General features: G+C 38.5%; 1 protein-coding gene and 2 non-coding genes across 6 annotated transcripts; all 3 read left to right on the top strand.

Moving 5' to 3' along the window:
- The first annotated feature begins 1352 nt into the window (after nucleotides 1-1352).
- KHDC4 (KH domain containing 4, pre-mRNA splicing factor) lies at nucleotides 1353-17681 on the top strand. 4 transcript variants are annotated; one of them, XM_059933581.1, is made up of 14 exons: nucleotides 1353-1443; nucleotides 1949-2165; nucleotides 4993-5121; nucleotides 5476-5555; nucleotides 7093-7145; nucleotides 7397-7560; nucleotides 8326-8537; nucleotides 9106-9166; nucleotides 10656-10713; nucleotides 10955-11208; nucleotides 12944-13117; nucleotides 14047-14159; nucleotides 15403-15494; nucleotides 16426-17681. In XM_059933581.1, the coding sequence occupies exons 1-14, from the start codon at nucleotides 1406-1408 to the stop codon at nucleotides 16623-16625; spliced, it is 1845 nt and encodes a 614-aa protein (XP_059789564.1). In that variant the 5' UTR covers nucleotides 1353-1405; the 3' UTR covers nucleotides 16626-17681. The 4 variants fall into 4 exon arrangements, with proteins under 4 accessions (XP_059789564.1, XP_059789572.1, XP_059789591.1 ...); XM_059933589.1 differs by lacking the exon at nucleotides 16426-17681 and having other exon boundaries at nucleotides 14075-14159; XM_059933608.1 differs by lacking the exons at nucleotides 14047-14159; nucleotides 15403-15494; nucleotides 16426-17681 and having other exon boundaries at nucleotides 11059-11208; nucleotides 12944-13031.
- Nucleotides 7844-7972, top strand: LOC132354912 (small Cajal body-specific RNA 4). Its single transcript, XR_009499462.1, has one exon. It is a non-coding gene; the product is annotated as a small Cajal body-specific RNA 4 (non-coding RNA).
- Nucleotides 11938-12071, top strand: LOC132354887 (small nucleolar RNA SNORA42/SNORA80 family). Its single transcript, XR_009499448.1, has one exon. It is a non-coding gene; the product is annotated as a small nucleolar RNA SNORA42/SNORA80 family (small nucleolar RNA).
- Nucleotides 17682-17957: the final 276 nt, after the last annotated feature.

Raw genomic sequence — 17957 nt, 5'->3', positions numbered from 1 at the left:
TAGTGGTTCCTGGTGGCCGGCGGGAGGGGAAAATGGGAAGTGACTGCTAATGGGAGCAGAGTTGCTTTTGGGGTGATGAAAATGACCTGGAATTAGATCATGGTGATACTTGCACAACTTTGTAAATACACTAAAAACCAATGAATTGTACCTGTAAGATACCCTTTTAAAAAGAGTAAATTTTTACGGTATGTGAATTATAGCTCAATTTTTTTAAAAAAGGAAAAAAAATAAACACAATGTAATTTTTGTCATAATCCCAACAACACTGTATTTTGGGGAGACAACACAAAGGGAAAACGTTTTTTAATCTGAAATTCATTTGTAAAAATACACCTGTCAGAATAAGCAAAGAAATGTAGGTGTATCCACTTGCCCTAACAGATATTAAAGTAGGTGTAAAATTATTGTTATAAAAGCATTACAGCAAAGGAAAAAGTAGATTCATGCAATAGAAAAGAATGCAGAAATATTATATATATAATTTCATATACAATAAAGGTGGCGTTTGTATGGAAGGGACATTTATATATAAAATGTTGAAGGGAAAACACTATAAACTTGGCTTTTAAATGAACTTGTATTCTGTTAATCCTATCAGAATGTACTTATTTGAAAAATAGCATTGTATTTTATTTATTCAGTCTGGAGACTCCTTGCTGCTCCAAGATACCCTACATGTTGGAAATCTCTGGCTTTCAGAATCAACTCAGATTGCATCCAAGGGCTTTCCGGAGCCCGCCCCACTCTCGGACAGTTCAACCGTTAAGTAGGCAGAAACCCGGAAAACGGTGTTTCATAACCTACGCTGGATCATTTCTCCAGCCCTCAGCCGCACGTTTAACTTCCGTTTCTTTCAAATACCTGCGTATAAGCTCCAAGTTGAGCGCTATGTCTTCGCATAGAATTGAAAAAAAAAAAAAAGAGAGAAATTCTTCGAAAGACCTTTGGGACGAATCGTTTCCTTTTTCCTAAACAGGTAACTGAAACGTGAAGTTCGAAAAACTCGTGGGAAAGCGTTCTCCCAGGCAAAAGGCTGGGACTCCACACGAACGTGACTGAAAATTAAACAGGAAAACCTGTTTAATTCTCTGACTCATGCGTATTGTCTTCTAGGCTACCAACTTGCCCATAACAAAGATGGATTCTCCTTGCCCCAATTCCTCCTTAATACGAGATTTAGCAGCCATCTTTTTCAAGGGCAAGGCGCAAGCAGGAAGGTCACACCCTGTCTCACAGAACGCCAGACGCCTTGAAATCAACGAGAGTCCAATCGGAATAGACGTTTACACCGGAACCGCTTTGCCTCACGACCGGAAGAGGTTCTGCGTAAGGGCGTTGGGGCGGAAGTGACGGGAAGCTGGTAGCGGGGTAGTTGGCGGGTGGTTGATCAGAGCCGGTCGCCATGTCCGCGGGGAGCGCGACACATCCTGGAGCCGGCGGGTAAAGCTCCGCGGGAGAGGGCATCGCAGCGAGCATGGGGCGTAGGAGAGGCGGAGGGATCATGGGAAGCAGCGTATGGGTGGAGGGGCGCTTAGTTGGGAAGTGTACATATTGGAGGGCCGGACTCTTGAGGAGGGTGGTGAGCAGGCCCGGGGCCCCTTAAGAAGGCCAGCGGGGATCAGAGAGAGGAGGAAAGCAGGGACTTCGGGATGGACTAGACAAGGGGAAGGCGAAAACGAGGGCGTATAGGACAGAGTGGAATCTTTTGATAGGGACGACGGAATGGAAAGGAAGGAGACCTTGGGAAAAGATTGAAAGAAGTATTTGGGAAAATGTTGCAATAGTTGTCTATTTAAGGAGAGATGGTAATTTCGGCTCTGATAGGAGATTCGAAGTTGCAAAGGGAACATGATAGAGGGAAAATGGGATGCTAAGGCGTAGTAAGGGGAGAAAAATATAAATGAAAGCTTTGGTAGATCCCAGTATTTTCCTTTTACTTCCGTAGGCGCCGCAGCAAATGGGACCAACCAGCTCCAGCCCCCCTTCTCTTTCTGCCACCAGCGACCCCAGGTGGGGAGGTTACCAGCGGTGGGGGAAGCCCTGGGGGCTCCACGGCTGCTCCTTCTGGAGCCTTGGATGCTGCTGCTGCTGTGGCTGCCAAGATCAATGCCATGCTTATGGCCAAAGGAAAGCTGAAACCAACTCAGAATGCTGCTGAGAAGGTATTTGAAGTTGAGGGGATTCTGCTAATTGCAATTTTAATGGGGGTTATTTTGTAATCTTGTAATCTCCCAATAATTTGCGTTTATGGAAGGAGAAAACAGCGATACAGTAATTTAAAGATTACTTAGTTTTGGAACATATTTGATGATATCTTGTCATTTGTTTTTAGGAGACAATTTTGATTGGGCTGATTACATTTATGGACCAAAAAGCTTGTTTTGTCTATGTTCACGTAGTTCAGCTTAAGTTCTATATAGTCATCTAAAGCAATGATGTAATATGTTTTTTGATAACATGCACATTTTCCCTGAAGTCAAAAGAGAAATTCAGGTAAATCATGTGAGCTTTAAAATGTCGTGTCTAATTAGAAGCTGTAGATTCAGATTTCTAATGACTGACTAACTGAAGTGCAGTTAAACATAAACTAAAATGAGTAACTTATATATGGGTTATTTTGCTCTTTTCGTACAAATTGAGGAAATTATTTGCTCATTTTATAAAATCCCTGTTATAATTAGAATCTTACAACTAGAATGGATCTGAACTTTGAAGCCTTTTAATTTACCTTGCCATAGAATGCAAGAAGCTTCCTACAGGATAAATAGTACAGTTCCGTTTGTATTGCTAGAATGCATGCTTTGCACTTAAAAAATCCTTACAACAATTTTATGGAATGGATTATCGTCACCACTTTATAGATAAGGAAAATTAGGTTCATGAATAGAAAGTAACTGTCCTAGATCTGTAAGTGGTAGGCACAGATGTCTGACTTCAGAGTCACCTTGGACAGTTGGGTGTTTAGCTTTTGTTTGAAAGCCTCTGGAGTTGGAGAATTCAGTGTGTTCCAAGACAGACCATTCCACTGTAGTTATACTTTGAAAAAAATTCTTTTGGCTTAAATTAAAATTGCCTTTCATGGTACCTGGGAAGAGATGAGTTCTGTGTTTGAAAGTGCAATTCATGTGAAGTGATGGATATGTTAATTAGTATGTTTGTGGTGATTATTTCTCATTGTATACATATATCAAGACATAAACTTGTGCACTTTAAATGTATACTATTTTTGTCAGTTGTACCTCAGTAAAGCTGGGGGGAAAAAAAGAAAGAAAATGCAATTCGTCAGCCGTCCAGTTTATCAGTAGATAACATCAACATCGTTTATCAGTAGGCACCTGTCTGGATGCTTTAATGTTCAAGTTCTGTGGATTTGGTGAAAACTTTTAGTGAATTGGAAGTTTGTTATTCATTGTATTTTTATGGTTTGAAAAGATTGTGTGAGTCAGTTGTCTCTTTCTAAGGTCTAGAAGGAAATACTAAAAGCACACTGACAGGATGGATACTTGAATGTTAAAATTCTTAATACAGATGTTAATCATTTAGACTCATTTTTTCTCTAAATAGTAATCTCTAAAATGGTAATTGAACTCAGCAGGAGGCAGCATGATGCATAAATATTGGATTTACAATCAGGATTCCTCGGTTTGAAACCCAGAATCCCCAGTTACTGGTTGTAAATTTTAAGATTTAGTTCCTTGGTCACGTTAGCCACATTTCAGGTGCTCGATAGACATGTGGGTAGTGGCACCCATATCAGACTGGCAAGTAGAAAACAGAAAGTTCTGTTGGACAACACTGATATGTACCTTTAAAGGTGGCCATAAGGATTCAGTGAGATAAGATGTGTAAATGCATTCTGAAAGGGGCTAAACAAATGAAAAGAGATATTGTTGAGTTTGTTTAGTTTGCCTCCACATTTAAAAAATGTACCTAATGAGCAAATAAATAATCTGTATTTTACCTTCCTTGTGCTGTCCAGGGTAACTAAAGGTTGGGGAAGGCCATCTTGAGGTTAAAATTTTTTCAGGTAACACTCAGATCCAGCTATCTGGAGTTGCCTATAGTTTATTTTATTATTATTTTTTTGGCTGTGCTGCACAGCTTGTGGGATCTTAGTTCCCCAACCAGGGATTGAACCCAGGCCCTTATCAGTGAGAGCACGGAGTCCTAATCTCTGGACCACCAGGGGATTCCCTGTAGTTTCTTTTTCTTTTCTTTTTTTTTTTTTTAATTGAAGTATAGTTGATTTACAATGTTGTGCTAATTTCTGCTGTACAGCATTTTTTTTTCCATTTTATTTATTTTTTTTATTGAAGTATAGTTGATTTACAATGTTGTGGATTTGTCTGTAGTTTAAATTGAGAGAAAACAGATCAGGTTTTAGGATCTTACTTGGCTTTTCATTCATTCTCTTTTGTTCTTCCTTAATAGAGAGTAAAGGGATGTGAATTTTTTTTAGATACAATTTGAGGTCACTGTAAGGATGGAATTAGTTAAATTTGTTGTGTTGTGACTGTACCATTGGCACAAAGGCCACTTCCCATTACACAAATGAGATGTATGAGTTGTTGGGACTCTGTTGTGCATGGACTCTACCCTGCCCTATATTTTACTACACGTGTAGCTGTCTGAGCAGCAAAGCATCATAACTTGGCCCTTTAATTTTCCTTTTGGAGATTGCAGCTTCTGTTCCATAATGTTTCTGTAATTATATGGTCATAAAAATACACACACGGCCAAAGTTACAGAGAAATCTGATGATGGCCTTCAAGTAAATTGACTGTATTTGATGTCATTTTAGTGAGGTTTTGTTTGCTTTTTATTTCATTTATGAAGAATGACCAAGGAGTATTTCCAGGTGTGTTTGCAGGCAGGCAAAGGGAACAGTAAGGAGGTGATGGCACTTGGGAAAGGGTAGTTTCAAATTGGACAACAAAGAGATATTTATTTCATCATATAAACTTTTTAATCTAATTTCTCTTTTTGTAGCTTCAAGCCCCTGGCAAAGGCCTAAGTAGTAATAAAAGCAAGGATGACCTGGTGGTGGCTGAAGTGGAGATCAATGATGTGCCTCTCACGTGTAGGAACTTGCTGACCCGAGGACAGACTCAAGATGAGGTGTGGAGATGTCGGGCCTCTTTGGGGAAGGTGGTGGGTGGATGTAGTTTCAGAAAAACAAGGCCTTTAAACACAAACAGGAGTCAGATTTTTATTAGTGGATTTGGGTCATTGTCTGCAAAGTCAGGATTGGGTTTAACTGTGGAAGAACTTCTTAGTGAAGGTAAGGAAACAGATATGGGTGAATTCCTTGAGTTAGTTTGAGTACGAAACAATGGAATCAAAGTTTCAGATAATAGGAGAGAACTCATTCCTGCCTATTGGTGGAGTGAATTAATGGGGAAAATCTATCCTGCTACCTGTCATTGAACTCAGTTGCCACATCATCTTTTTAATAGAATGTTTCCTTTTTAGATCAGCCGACTTAGTGGGGCTGCAGTGTCAACTCGAGGGAGGTTCATGACAACTGAGGAGAAGGCCAAAGTAGGACCAGGGTGTGTATGCATATCCTGTACTTTGGGGCAAGGTTGGACATAGGACTCACATTAGCTTCATATTTTTCATTTGTAGGGAATATGTGTATATGTTTGGTTAGTAGCTATACACACACACATGCTTTATAGCAAAATTTGGAACGTCTCAAACAGATGTAAGTGTTAGCAGCTATTTTCTTTCCTCTTGCTGTTTGGTTTTTTACTTCACAGTTAATGCTTTTATTGGAGGAAATAAGTTACACTAAAGTGTAAAAGAAGATAATAATTGTTAACGTTTAATGTATACGTTTCTAAACTTTTTTCCTATGGAAATATTTCCCCCAACAAATGGGTTCCTACTTTGTCATAATCTCCCTTTTAGAAAAATCCTTTTATCAAATTCCTTATTGCCTCTATGATGATTATAGGTTGTAGGTTATCCATGTAAAGGTTTCATCTCAGTTTAGTTTCGTTACTTCCATTATTCAGTTTTTGAGGGCAGGTATTCAGGCAGTGCAACATTTTTCACATTGTTAAACTAAATATAATTAGGAGGCAAAATTTGCTCCCCACCCCAAACCAAGACTATACTTTAACTGTGTATATGGAGGGTTGCTGTTTTGAACTTTTTTAATCTTTAAACACGGTTGTATTTTACCTACTGCTTTTTATTAACTGTATGGTTAGTGATCACTTTCTTCATTATTATAATCACAATCTGAATCTAAGCCACTTTATGTTTAGAATCTAAAGAGTCTTCTCAGTTGGGTGTGGGCCTTTATTTTAATTTTATTTATTTATTTTATAAATTGATTGATTGATTGTTTGATTGGCTGTGTTGGGTCTTTGTTGCTGAGCATGGGCTTTCTCTAGTTGCGGTGAGCGGGGGCTATTCTTCGTTGTGGTGCGCGGGCTTCTCATTGCGGTGGCTTCTCTTGTTGCGGAGCACGGGCTCTAGGCGCATGGGCTTCAGTAGTTGTGGCACGTGGGCTCAGTAGTTGTGGCTCACGGGCTCTAGAGCGCAGGCTCAGTAGGTGTGGTGCGCGGGCTTAGTTGCTCCGTGGCATGTGGGATCTTCCTGGACCAGGGCTCGAACCTGTGTCCCCTGCATTGGCAGGCAGATTCTTAACCACTGTGCCACCAGGGAAGTCCTGGGTGCGAACTTTTAAAGAAATGTATCTATATGCTACCATCACTCTTGTCTCATTAGTTTGGATAGCCAAGAGCACATTTGTCTGTAACTTATTAGACAGCCAGCAAAAAAAAATTCTCTTCTCAAACATTGGGTTATCCAGTTGACTGGAGACTAATGTTCATGAGCCCATAAGAGCATATTTGATCCCTGTGTGGGCCCGTTAACTTTAAGCAACCAACAAAGTTTATTCATTCCCCAGCTGTAAAACCATGTTCTTAGAAATTAACTAGCAACAGCCATTTTCATGTATATAGTCTCTTTTACTTATTTGGAAACTTTGTGAAACAAATTAGATTTGGTGACCCATTTGGCTCCTTTGTTTGTGACCAGTTTGGGATCATCATTTTATATTTCTCTTTATAGGGATCGTCCATTATATCTTCATGTTCAGGGCCAGACACGGGAATTAGTGGACAGTAAGTAATGTTTTTGGCTCACCTACTGTTTTTTGTGAAGGGCAAAGTATTATACGTAGTAAGTTGGCAAACTATTTGTTCCTGATGGCTGTTCTAACTCTTCTTTATGAACTAGTTGTGAATGTGCTTGGGGAATCTATAAAACGGATTAAAACATGAGTAATTGAGCATTGGCCTGTGTTTACCATTGGGTACTAGTCAGTTCGTTCATTTCTTTAGTATAGTATCTTACTATCTGTGTTTTTCCCTAGGAGCTGTGAACCGAATCAAAGAAATTATTACCAATGGGGTGGTCAAAGCTGCAACAGGGACAAGTCCAACTTTTAATGGTGCGACAGTCACTGTCTATCACCAGCCAGCGCCCATTGCACAGCTGTCTCCAGCTGTTAGCCAGAAGCCTCCCTTCCAGTCAGGGGTATGTTTTGTGGAGAGATCATTAACAGTGTTATCATTTCTGTAAAAATGATATATGCCAAATACTACAGAAAGTATGAAGAAAAACCTGAAATTCCAATCTGAAAGTTACCGGCATTGATATCCTATTAATGGACCATTTAGGTTTCTGAGGGGTAGTGAACATCTGAACACACATCTCTTTATACTGACACATTCTAGAAAAGGGATTGATAGATCAAAGAGTACACATGTTGTACATTTTGAAGTTAGTGGTTTGATTTAAATTTGTAAACTTGATGGCAACTGGAGGACTAAGAAGGCTGAGTCTGATGAAGCAAGACTCTGCTGATACAATCCTCCTAGAAAAAAGGGTTGGAGAGAGCAGCCCTTATTGGAGAACATCACAGGGCTGACTGTACTACCCAACATTTTACTCCAGTTTTACAGTAGACTGTCTTTGCTGTTTCTTGTTAACTTACATCAGTTGGGGTAAATAGGTATGCTTACTCAGTATTGAATCTTGGGTTTTCACCTCTTAAATAGATTTCACTGAACACAGTAAGGTGTTAATGTAGTACGTATATACATGGAATATGTAGTTTGCATTTAAATTAAGCTACTTGATAGGGTTTTTTAGGCTTATGGTAGAAAATTATAGGGGGTTGTTTATTCTAGAAGTGATTGAAAGTATCTGGAGGATTAAAGTATTTTGCATAATCATTTTCAAGATTAGGTTTTAATTATGTATTCTCTGTTTAATTTGAGGTATTCTGTTCTTCTACAGATGCATTATGTTCAAGATAAATTATTCGTGGGTCTAGAACATGCTGTGCCCACTTTTAATGTCAAGGAGAAAGTGGAAGGTCCAGGCTGCTCCTATTTGCAGCACATTCAGATTGAAACGGGTGCCAAAGTCTTCCTGCGAGGGAAAGGTTCAGGCTGCATTGAGCCAGCATCTGGCCGAGAAGCTTTTGAACCTATGTACATTTACATCAGGTATGGATGGATGGGTCTGAAGATATTTGGATACTTGTCAGCTGATTAGTACAGGCAGGAATGATTGAAAAGGAGCAAGAGAAAATGGGCTTAATAAGTAGTAACATAAGGAACTTAAGTAAATATAGCAGTAATCACTTTGTAATTAGTTAATAAAAACTGAATTAAGAGGTGGAATGGGTTTTTTTAGTATTCAAATCCTTGGGTTTTATAAGGGTCTGTGATCATAAAATGAGCTGTGATAAGCCTAAAATAACTTTCATTTAAACCTGTGAGAGTATTAATACATCTTATAGTAATTTTAATGACCTTCAAATATCTTTTCTTTATATCAAGAAGTACCATTACTCAGAGAAGGAGACCAATAACATTTGGGTAACGATATTAGTTATATCTTGAAGAGATTAAATGACTTTATTTTTGTGTTCCTATTTCGTGATTTTCAGAAACTTAGATTTGTGCTATATTGAATATATTACATTTATAAAACAGCATACAAAGTGGAAGCAGAATTCTGTATCTTTTCTTTTTCTCCCCTTCAAATTTCTTGGTTCTTATGTCTTTGCAGTCATCCCAAACCAGAAGGCCTGGCTGCTGCCAAGAAGCTCTGTGAGAATCTCTTGCAAACAGTGAGTTATATTTATCTGTCTGAAACTCATTTAGGAGATCTACTGCCATTTTGGACTGTGTGTCTTAGCTATTTTTCTACCTGTATTAGTTTCCTAGGCCTGCCATATCAAATTACCACAAACTGGGTGACTTAAAACAACAGACATTTATTCTCTCATAGTTCAGGAAGCCAGAAGTCCAAAATCAAGGTGTGGGCAGGGTTGGTTCCTTCTGAAGCCTCTGAGGGAGAATCCATCCCATTCTTCTCTGCTAGCTTCTTACGATTACCTACAGTCCTTGGCATTCTTTGCCTTGTGTCAGCATAACTCTGCCTCCATCTTCACCTGGCCTTCTTCCCTGTATCTATCTCTTCTTATAAGGATAACCGTCATTGGTTTTAGGGCCCACCCTAATCCAGTGTGACTACATCTTAATGATCTCCATCTGCAAAACCTTGTTTCCAAATGAGGTCATATTCCAAGGTTCTGGGCAGACAAGAATTTGGTGGTGGGTGGGAACAACACTATTCAAACCACTACATTATTCTGGCAACTAATATTCTCTATAAGGAAGTCAAACTCCCCTAGCCAGGGTCACAGTTGGCTTGCATTTCTTCTTCAGGAGCTATTTCAGTATGAAATTTCTAGTATATAGTGTCATAAAATCTCGTGGTCAGTTGTTTAAATACTACTATTAATCCCGGTCAAGTTGTTTATGATGCACATTCCAAATTTAATAGTAGCTTTAGCTAAAGTAAGGGTGGAGCTATAATAATTTAAAACCAGTTAGCAATGCCTTTGGGATAATTGGTTTAATTACCCATTCTTTTTATTCTATAATCAAATAACCAGAAGTTAAACCATAGGGCTGTTTTTATAGCACCTAAAGGAAATCAGGTTTGGTTGCTGAATATGTTCAACCTTGTGTTATTTGGTTAAGGTATTTGGTATTAAGCTTTTTGGGAAGAAGCTATTGTTTTCTTTGCTTTTGTGAGTTAACCTGAGTTACCAACCCTTGTACCATATAACTTCCTTGACCATTCCCCTTCTTTTTCTTTGTTGCCACTTGAATTGGACTTAGATGCTTATAATAAAGAACTGGACAGGGGAAGTACTAAACCTTCATTAAACCATGAGCTCCTTGAGGGCAAATTACCCAGTAAATAAAAGAATGAATGACTTCTCTACAGTTATACAGACAAGTTAGAAATTTCCTAACTGCTTAATTTCTGTGGCTCTCTGAATGATTTTGTACCCCAGAATTGGGTCAGTTTGTGGGAGGGGGGGAGTTAGGATGCTCCTGATGTCCATGCCCCTGGTTCCCAAAACCTGGCTTAATAATTTATAGGTGTGCCTTATTAAAATTTAGATTAAACAAGTCTAAATTTGATTGAAACATCAGTGGAAATGTTTTAATTCCTAATTGCTTTGATCTTAGAATTATATATCCTTATACATACTCAGTGAATTGGGACTGTTCCATATTGATTTGTTTTCCCTTCACTTTCAGGTTCATGCTGAATACTCTAGATTTGTGAATCAGATTAATACTGCTGTACCTTTACCAGGTGTGTATGTCTTGAAGTGTTTAACTAAAAAATATTTTGCTAGTGATATTGATGTATAAAATATGATACTTGAGGCTAGATTAACTGTGCCAGGGCACTAATAATGTTCCCTTTAACTTAGGGTAATTTGGAAAGCCATTTGTGCCTCAGTAGTTTTCTTCCCTAGAGATTAAGTTTAATATTCAGCGAAAATGTCTCATTCTGCTGCAGCTGATTAAACACTTTTTTTCTTCCCCCTCAGGCTATACACAACCCTCTGCTATAAGTAGTGTCCCTCCTCAGCCACCATATTATCCATCCAATGGCTATCAGTCTGGTTACCCTGTTGTTCCCCCTCCTCAGCAGCCAGTTCAACCTCCCTACGGAGTACCAAGCATAGTGCCACCAGCTGTTTCTTTGGCACCTGGAGTCTTGCCAGCATTACCTACTGGAGTTCCACCTGTGCCAACACAATACCCGATAACACAAGTGCAGCCTCCAGCTAGCACTGGACAGGTAGGATGCCGGGATATGATACATGAGACCATTGAATTAGGAAAAATTGGGGCAGGGAAGGGGTGGAAAGCTGGTGGTATTATTTAGAAGTAATATGGAATGTGACGTATTTTTTTTACCTATTGTCTTCTTCCTGTGTTCCTACCACCAAACTACCTGAATACTTTGGAGTAGTGTGTACATGTGTGTGTATTCATCCTAAAGTTTGCAGTCAGTTTCATAACTCTTGCCACCAAATACAACTTTAGAGCAAGAGATGCCAGGCTTTCTCTGAAGGGCTGGATGGTAAATATTTTAGGCTTTGTGGGCCATACAGTCTCTGTCATAACTACTGCACTCTTGTTGCTGTAGCGCAAAAGCTGCCGCAGACAATACCAAATGAATGAGCATGGCTGGGTTCCAATAAAACTTGATTTACAAAAATAGGTAGGCCAGAACCATAGTTTGCCTGTCCCTGGCCTTGCAGTGTTAGGAAAGTTCTCATGGAGAAAGGCTGGCGTACTGCACTCATCTAAATGATTGGAACTGATTTACTAATCTTAGAAGAAATATACCATATACAGTGTTCCTAGGCCAAGAGATAATGTACTTTCCAAACTCAAGGATTATAAATGCTGGTATATATTTCTTAAGCTAGGTAAGAAACTACAATTTTAGGAAAAGAGTCAGTAGCCAGCTCATCTAGATTATGTACAGTCCTTCTTAGAGGCAGGGGAGAGACTAATGGAAGCATGGTAATGGATTTATGGCGGGTCCTCTGTGGGCCTCTCATAGTGTACCCATGCCAGAGTAAACTGCAGCCTCGAACCATTGCCCAGCCTCCTTACCAGTGGGCTGTGAGCACTGAAGGGGGTTGTATAGTGTGAAACCAAAAATGGGCTTATGAACTCACTTCTGTTTGTGGTCCCCTAGTCATAATTATTTTATGACTTTTATATTTAGGCAGAGCTATAGTTCTGCAGCTTTGAGCCACATCCTTTTATAATTAGGAAGCAGTATGGCAAAGTGGGTAAGAGTTGGGGTTTAGAGATAGACTGGCAGGGTCCGTGATGCTTCCCCATTTTTGAGCTATGTGATCTTGGGATAGAACTTAGTCTATCCAGGCTTTGGTTTTCCTTATATGCAAAATGGACATAATGATCATATCTCAAAGAGTCGCAAGGATTAAGTAAGCAGTCAATAAATATTGGCTGTTATTAATGAGAGTTTTCCTTTTAGAAGTGCTTGTTTTCTCTAATATATCTGTCTTTTCCTTTTGGGAACAACCTCTTAAAACATTAGACTTGCTCTTGACATAACAACTTACCCTTGGAAGTGATAGATGAAGTTGCCTTTGCCACAAGCATTAGCATTTATGATCCACAAAGAGCTAATCACATTGATTAAAGGGCTTTAAATAAGAGAATGTTCTTGAGAACTTCTGAACTAAGTAAGTGGCTGGAGTATCTATTGTTTGTTAATGATCATGTTTGCTCCTAATGGCCAAAATGTGCATCAAGTTTTTCCTGAGAGTTCAAAGCACTATCGAGTTTGTCAATTTCATGTTTTCCTACCATGAAGGTAGGAAGACTAGGTGATACTGTTACCGCATTATACATGAAGGAAACTTAGGACCAGAAGATGAAGGATTCATATGAAACATACTGATCATTAAAGTATATTTTAATCATCCTTTAGTTATTTGTTAGTTGGACATTCTCACACTTTTTTCCTCCTTGGTTTGTTTTGGTCCCAGAGTCCGATGAGTGGGCCTTTTATTCCTGCTGCTCCTGTCAAAACTGCCTTGCCTGCCGGCCCCCCGCCCCCGCCCCAGCCCCAGCCCCCACTCCCAAGTCAACCTCAGGCACAGAAGAGGCGATTCACAGAGGAGCTACCAGATGAACGAGAATCTGGACTTCTTGGATACCAGGTTAAATAAAATATCCTGTCTTACTTTCCTCATCTTATCTTACTGTATTCTCCCTTTAAAGAAAGATAAATTCACATCTGTATCAACTGTTCTACCAGTACTAGGATTTCTGCTTTCTGGAATCCATTTAGATTAGGTATTTATCCTTGGGGATTAATTTAAAGCAAGAGTGATTCCCTTTGGGTGGGTTTTGTCTTTTGGGGTCAGTGTGATAAGAGAGTATAAAGCTCTCTGCCTAGAGAGAAGTCTCCTATGACTAGCATCTGGAAGTTCTGTAGAATTCTGCACTTCCTCTTTATACAGCAGACTCTTGAAAGCCTCTGATAGCTTGTAATGAAATGTGTAGGGAAGAACTGTTATTCTACCAATATATGGTTTGTATTTAAAACCTTGGCTTTCAACTTAGTGTTCTCTTTTTCCCTCCTAAAAAAGAGGATGATGTCTTTCTCCAATTCCTACACCCCTAAAAAAAGGATAGCCAGAAATGCAGTGATTCTGTGCATGTATGTAATTATAAACTCAGTAATTCACTAATGAGTCTTTTTAAGATTATTAAAATACATAATTTCGGTGCAATTTTGTTTTATCAGGAGAAGCACCTTTTTGCCAGAATCCTTGAAGCATTCTTTGAAACAAACTTTGGAGCGTTTTTGTAGTTTATAACTAGATTTGTACAAGCCAGTTAAGTCATGGATAGTTGAAAACATACAGACATAGCATAGTGAATCACAACATCCCTAACCAAGTCCTACAGAGAAAAATAACAGTCTCTACTCAAACTATAGTTACACTCCAAATCCCAAAGAGCTATGTAATGCAGCTTACTGCAATTTGTCAGAAAGATGAGGCACTTGACAGTTACATTAAGGAGCTAAAGTCAATACAGCAGTTGTAGATTTGCTAATGCCACTGTATTTTTCTGCTCATAGCATGGACCCATTCATATGACTAATTTAGGTACAGGCTTCTCCGGTCAGAATGAGATTGAAGGTGCAGGATCGAAGCCGGCAAGTTCCTCAGGCAAAGAGCGAGAGAGGGACAGGTAAGTTGGTTGTAACATAATTATATATGAATACATTCAGATGTCATTTTTTTGTACTATTAATGTGAATAATGATTGTTGCTACGAGCTTCCATGTTCTGAAATTGAAATGAAATCATTTGGATCAAACAAGCTCCTGTTTGTTGTAATTGATGCAGTAATGGAAAATATGATATCCCTTACACAGTCTTAGAAGCAGTTATACTCAGCCTGGAATAATTCAGTACTTGATTATTCACCTATCTTCCTTTACTTTTATTGTCTGAGTCTTAGCCATTTTTCTAAGGATAGACAGTAAAAGAAGTGTTACACCATTTTTGCTACTTAGAATCATAGAATATCACTGATGCAGGTGCTTGAATGGGAGTCCAGCCTGCCATCCAATGCTTGAATTCTCCTTTCCTATATTATGTTAGCCTTCATAAGATGGAGCTGACTTATCACAACAGTTCATTCTGTCATATTCATTCATTCTGTTATATCTTTTTTTTTTCATTTCTTAAGTGACAATATCATACTTTAATTCTTGGTGCATCATTTTATAAACTGCCTAGAAATATGTAATGTGACTGGCAAATTCCATTAATGGATAGACCATGTTTTACATGTAATTGAAAGTATATAAAGGCATATCCATACAAATCAAACAGTTAAGACAGTTACTTTCAAGTCATGACAAAGATAATTTGCATTGGAAAGATCTCTTTTCTTTTTTCTTCTTTATTTTGTTTTTTGTTTTTTTTTTGAAGTGTAGTTGATTTACTATGTTGTGTTAACTTCAGGTGTACAGCAAAGTGATTCAGTTGTGTATACATACATACCTATTTTTTTTCAGATTCTTTTCCCTTATAGGTCATTACATAATATTAAATATAGTTCCCTGTTGTATCTATTTCATTCATATATTTCATTCATTCTATTATATCCTTATAATCTTACCTTTTTTTTTTGGCCGCACTGCTCGGCTTGCGGGATCTTAGTTCCCTGACCAGGGATGGAACCCCGGCCCCTGGCAGTGGAAGTGTGGAGTCCTAACCACTGGACTGCCAGGGAATTTCCTAATCTTACAACTTGATAACAGCTTGAAGAGTAGGGGAGTCAGGTGGAAAGGGTTGAAGTTAATAGTTAAACTGAACTTGAAAGATTATCTGCAGACTATATTGTTATTCTACCTCTTATCTACTGGAGATGTTGAAATTGTTTGAATTTGTCTGAAAAATCATTTAACTTTTTCTTTTAACAGGCAGTTGATGCCTCCACCAGCCTTTCCAGTGACTGGAATAAAAACAGAGTCTGATGAAAGGAATGGGTCTGGGACTTTAACAGGGAGTCATGGTGAGTAAGGTGTAGCTGGGGGAACAAGGGAATGGCTACGACTGGTCTTAAACTATTGGTTTTCTAAACTGATGTTCATTCAGGTGTGACTCATTCAGATGTTTAATCCACCCTCTGTAATCTATTGGCTAATGAGAATACTTTTTTTTTTTATTTATAAGGACAGCATATAGTTACACAGCCTTTTATTTTCAACCGACGTGTGTCTAGAAAAGAGTCAGTCGACTTATATTTTATACATAGCATCAGTGACATTAAAACCCTAGGAAAAAGTAATGATTGGTAGGTCATTTCAAAATTTTGTTGCCTTTGTTGTTTTGAATACCTGGAGATAATCTGATCAGACTTAAAGATATTTCTTTGTGTTGGGAGCTGAGCTACATCTCCCCTTATAGCTCTATTTATTGGTTGGGAATGGTCAGCCAGTGGCTGTTTTTAAAAATGTTGCTTCTTAGTATCCCAGAACTCTAAATCCTGGAGAGGTCCATAAATGGGATTATTTTTGTTCTTTGCCTGTAGTCATAATAAAAATGAACAGAAGAAAATACATTTTTTTTCTTTTCTTAACTTCTTTTCTTTTAACTCTTTAAAAGGTGAAATATCAGCCTCCAGAGACTCACTTGCTAACTTTCCTTTTTTTTTTCTTTTTTCTTTTTTTTTTTTTTTTTTTGTGTGTGTGTGTGTGTTTCTTTTTTCTTTCTCTGTTTTCTTACATGGTTCTGGTGGATTCACATTTGCTGATGCTGGTGCTGTTTTTCGTGTGATCTTCAACGTTTTTGGGTGACCATTGACCCTGTGACCTCAAAATGGTGTCCAATTAACCACTTACAATTAACATCTTTTTTTTAATTAACGAATTTATGGTATTATCTTTTTTTTTTTTTTTTTTCTTGGGGGGGAATGGGGTTGGGGTTGTTTTTCTCTCTTCTAGATTATCCAGTCAAGAAGATGAAAACTACAGAGAAGGGATTTGGCTTGGTGGCTTATGCTGCAGATTCATCTGACGAAGAGGAGGAACATGGAGGTCATAAAAATGCAAGTAGTTTTCCACAGGGCTGGAGTTTGGGATATCAGTACCCTTCATCACAACCACGAGCTAAACAACAGATGCCATTCTGGATGGCTCCATAGGCAACAGTGGAGCAGAGTTTTGAGCCTCGGTGACTCTTTAGCAATAATGCATGCATTTGATTTAACAAGACTCTGGGACCTGTACTGGGAACCATCTTGGACCTTTGCAGAAGTCAGAGATGAGTGTCCCCTTTCTTAAAGGGGTTCCATTCTTTTTAAAACATCCTTATTTCTGCCGTGGCATAGCATCTGTTAAAATTTACTTAGAATCACAAATTTGTCTCAGAAGCTTTTTAACAGTTGGTGAATTGTGCTTGTTCAACAGGGTCATTCCAGTATACCCTTTACCTGGTCCAGCCTTTTCCAAATGAATAGCCCCTATTCTGACGTAAAGCAAGTTTTATTTGTATTTTACTACTGTTTGGTCAATTTTGATAATAACTGGTTACATACAAAGCCTTACTATTTATTAGTGGGGAAATGGTTTTAAGACCATCCATCCTTTCAGTACTTAAATCTAAGAACCTCCTCATCCCTGTTTCATTTTTGGATTCTTTGTTTTGGAAAATGTGGTTTTACTAATTTAAAACTGTTGGATATAGCTGGATCCCGGGATAGTGAAGGTTTTTTTTTCCATTGGGATGATCCAAAGCTGGCACCTTCAGGCACTCTTGTCTCAGATAGCCGTTGCTGTTTTTATTGCCCGTCTAAGCTCCTTGTCTTCAGCTGGGTCAGAGAAAACTACTTGATCAAAAGCTGGTCAGAGCTCATCACAGAAATGAAACCCAGTGGTCTGTCTCTCTCAGAACTGGTTGCCGCTAAAATAGAGAGATTTGACTGCTTGCAATAGAATGGTGGACTTAGTGACTGAAATTGCAACTTGTCCTTTTTCTTGGCATTACAGGTTTTGCCAAAAGAACTTTTTTGTATCAAATATTGATGTGTGAAAGTGAAGGAGCTAGTCTGCTGAACCAGGAGTAGTTTGAGATACCGAACTGTCATTTTTGCACATTTGAATACTTTGCAGGCTGGCTTTGTATAAACGTATCCTCTGGTTTCCTATATGTTGTAAATATTTAGACCATAATTTCATTATAAATAAATGTATAAATATTCTGCTTGTGGTTTCTCTGTTCTTTCTTCTACAACCCATCCATATGCTAAAATTCATAAACTTTTTTACTCATAGCATAATGATATAACCCCATCAGAAAAATACATACGTGGACCCAAAAGTTTGCACATAGTTCCAAGAGTTTTATGACTTTCCAAAGTAAACCCTTGAAAGTCGAAATGAAAATGCAAAGGATTTTTGTGATGGATGTTTTCCACTCTGATATTCTAGCCCCCCTTTATTGAACATGGTTTGTAAAGGGACTGAGTGAAGGAAAT

This window comes from Balaenoptera ricei, chromosome 1 (genome assembly GCF_028023285.1).
Source record: "Balaenoptera ricei isolate mBalRic1 chromosome 1, mBalRic1.hap2, whole genome shotgun sequence".
Taxonomy (NCBI): Eukaryota; Metazoa; Chordata; class Mammalia; order Artiodactyla; family Balaenopteridae; genus Balaenoptera; species Balaenoptera ricei.
The sequence above is the reverse complement of the archived record's forward strand: the minus strand, read 5'-3'. Positions and strand labels throughout refer to the sequence as shown.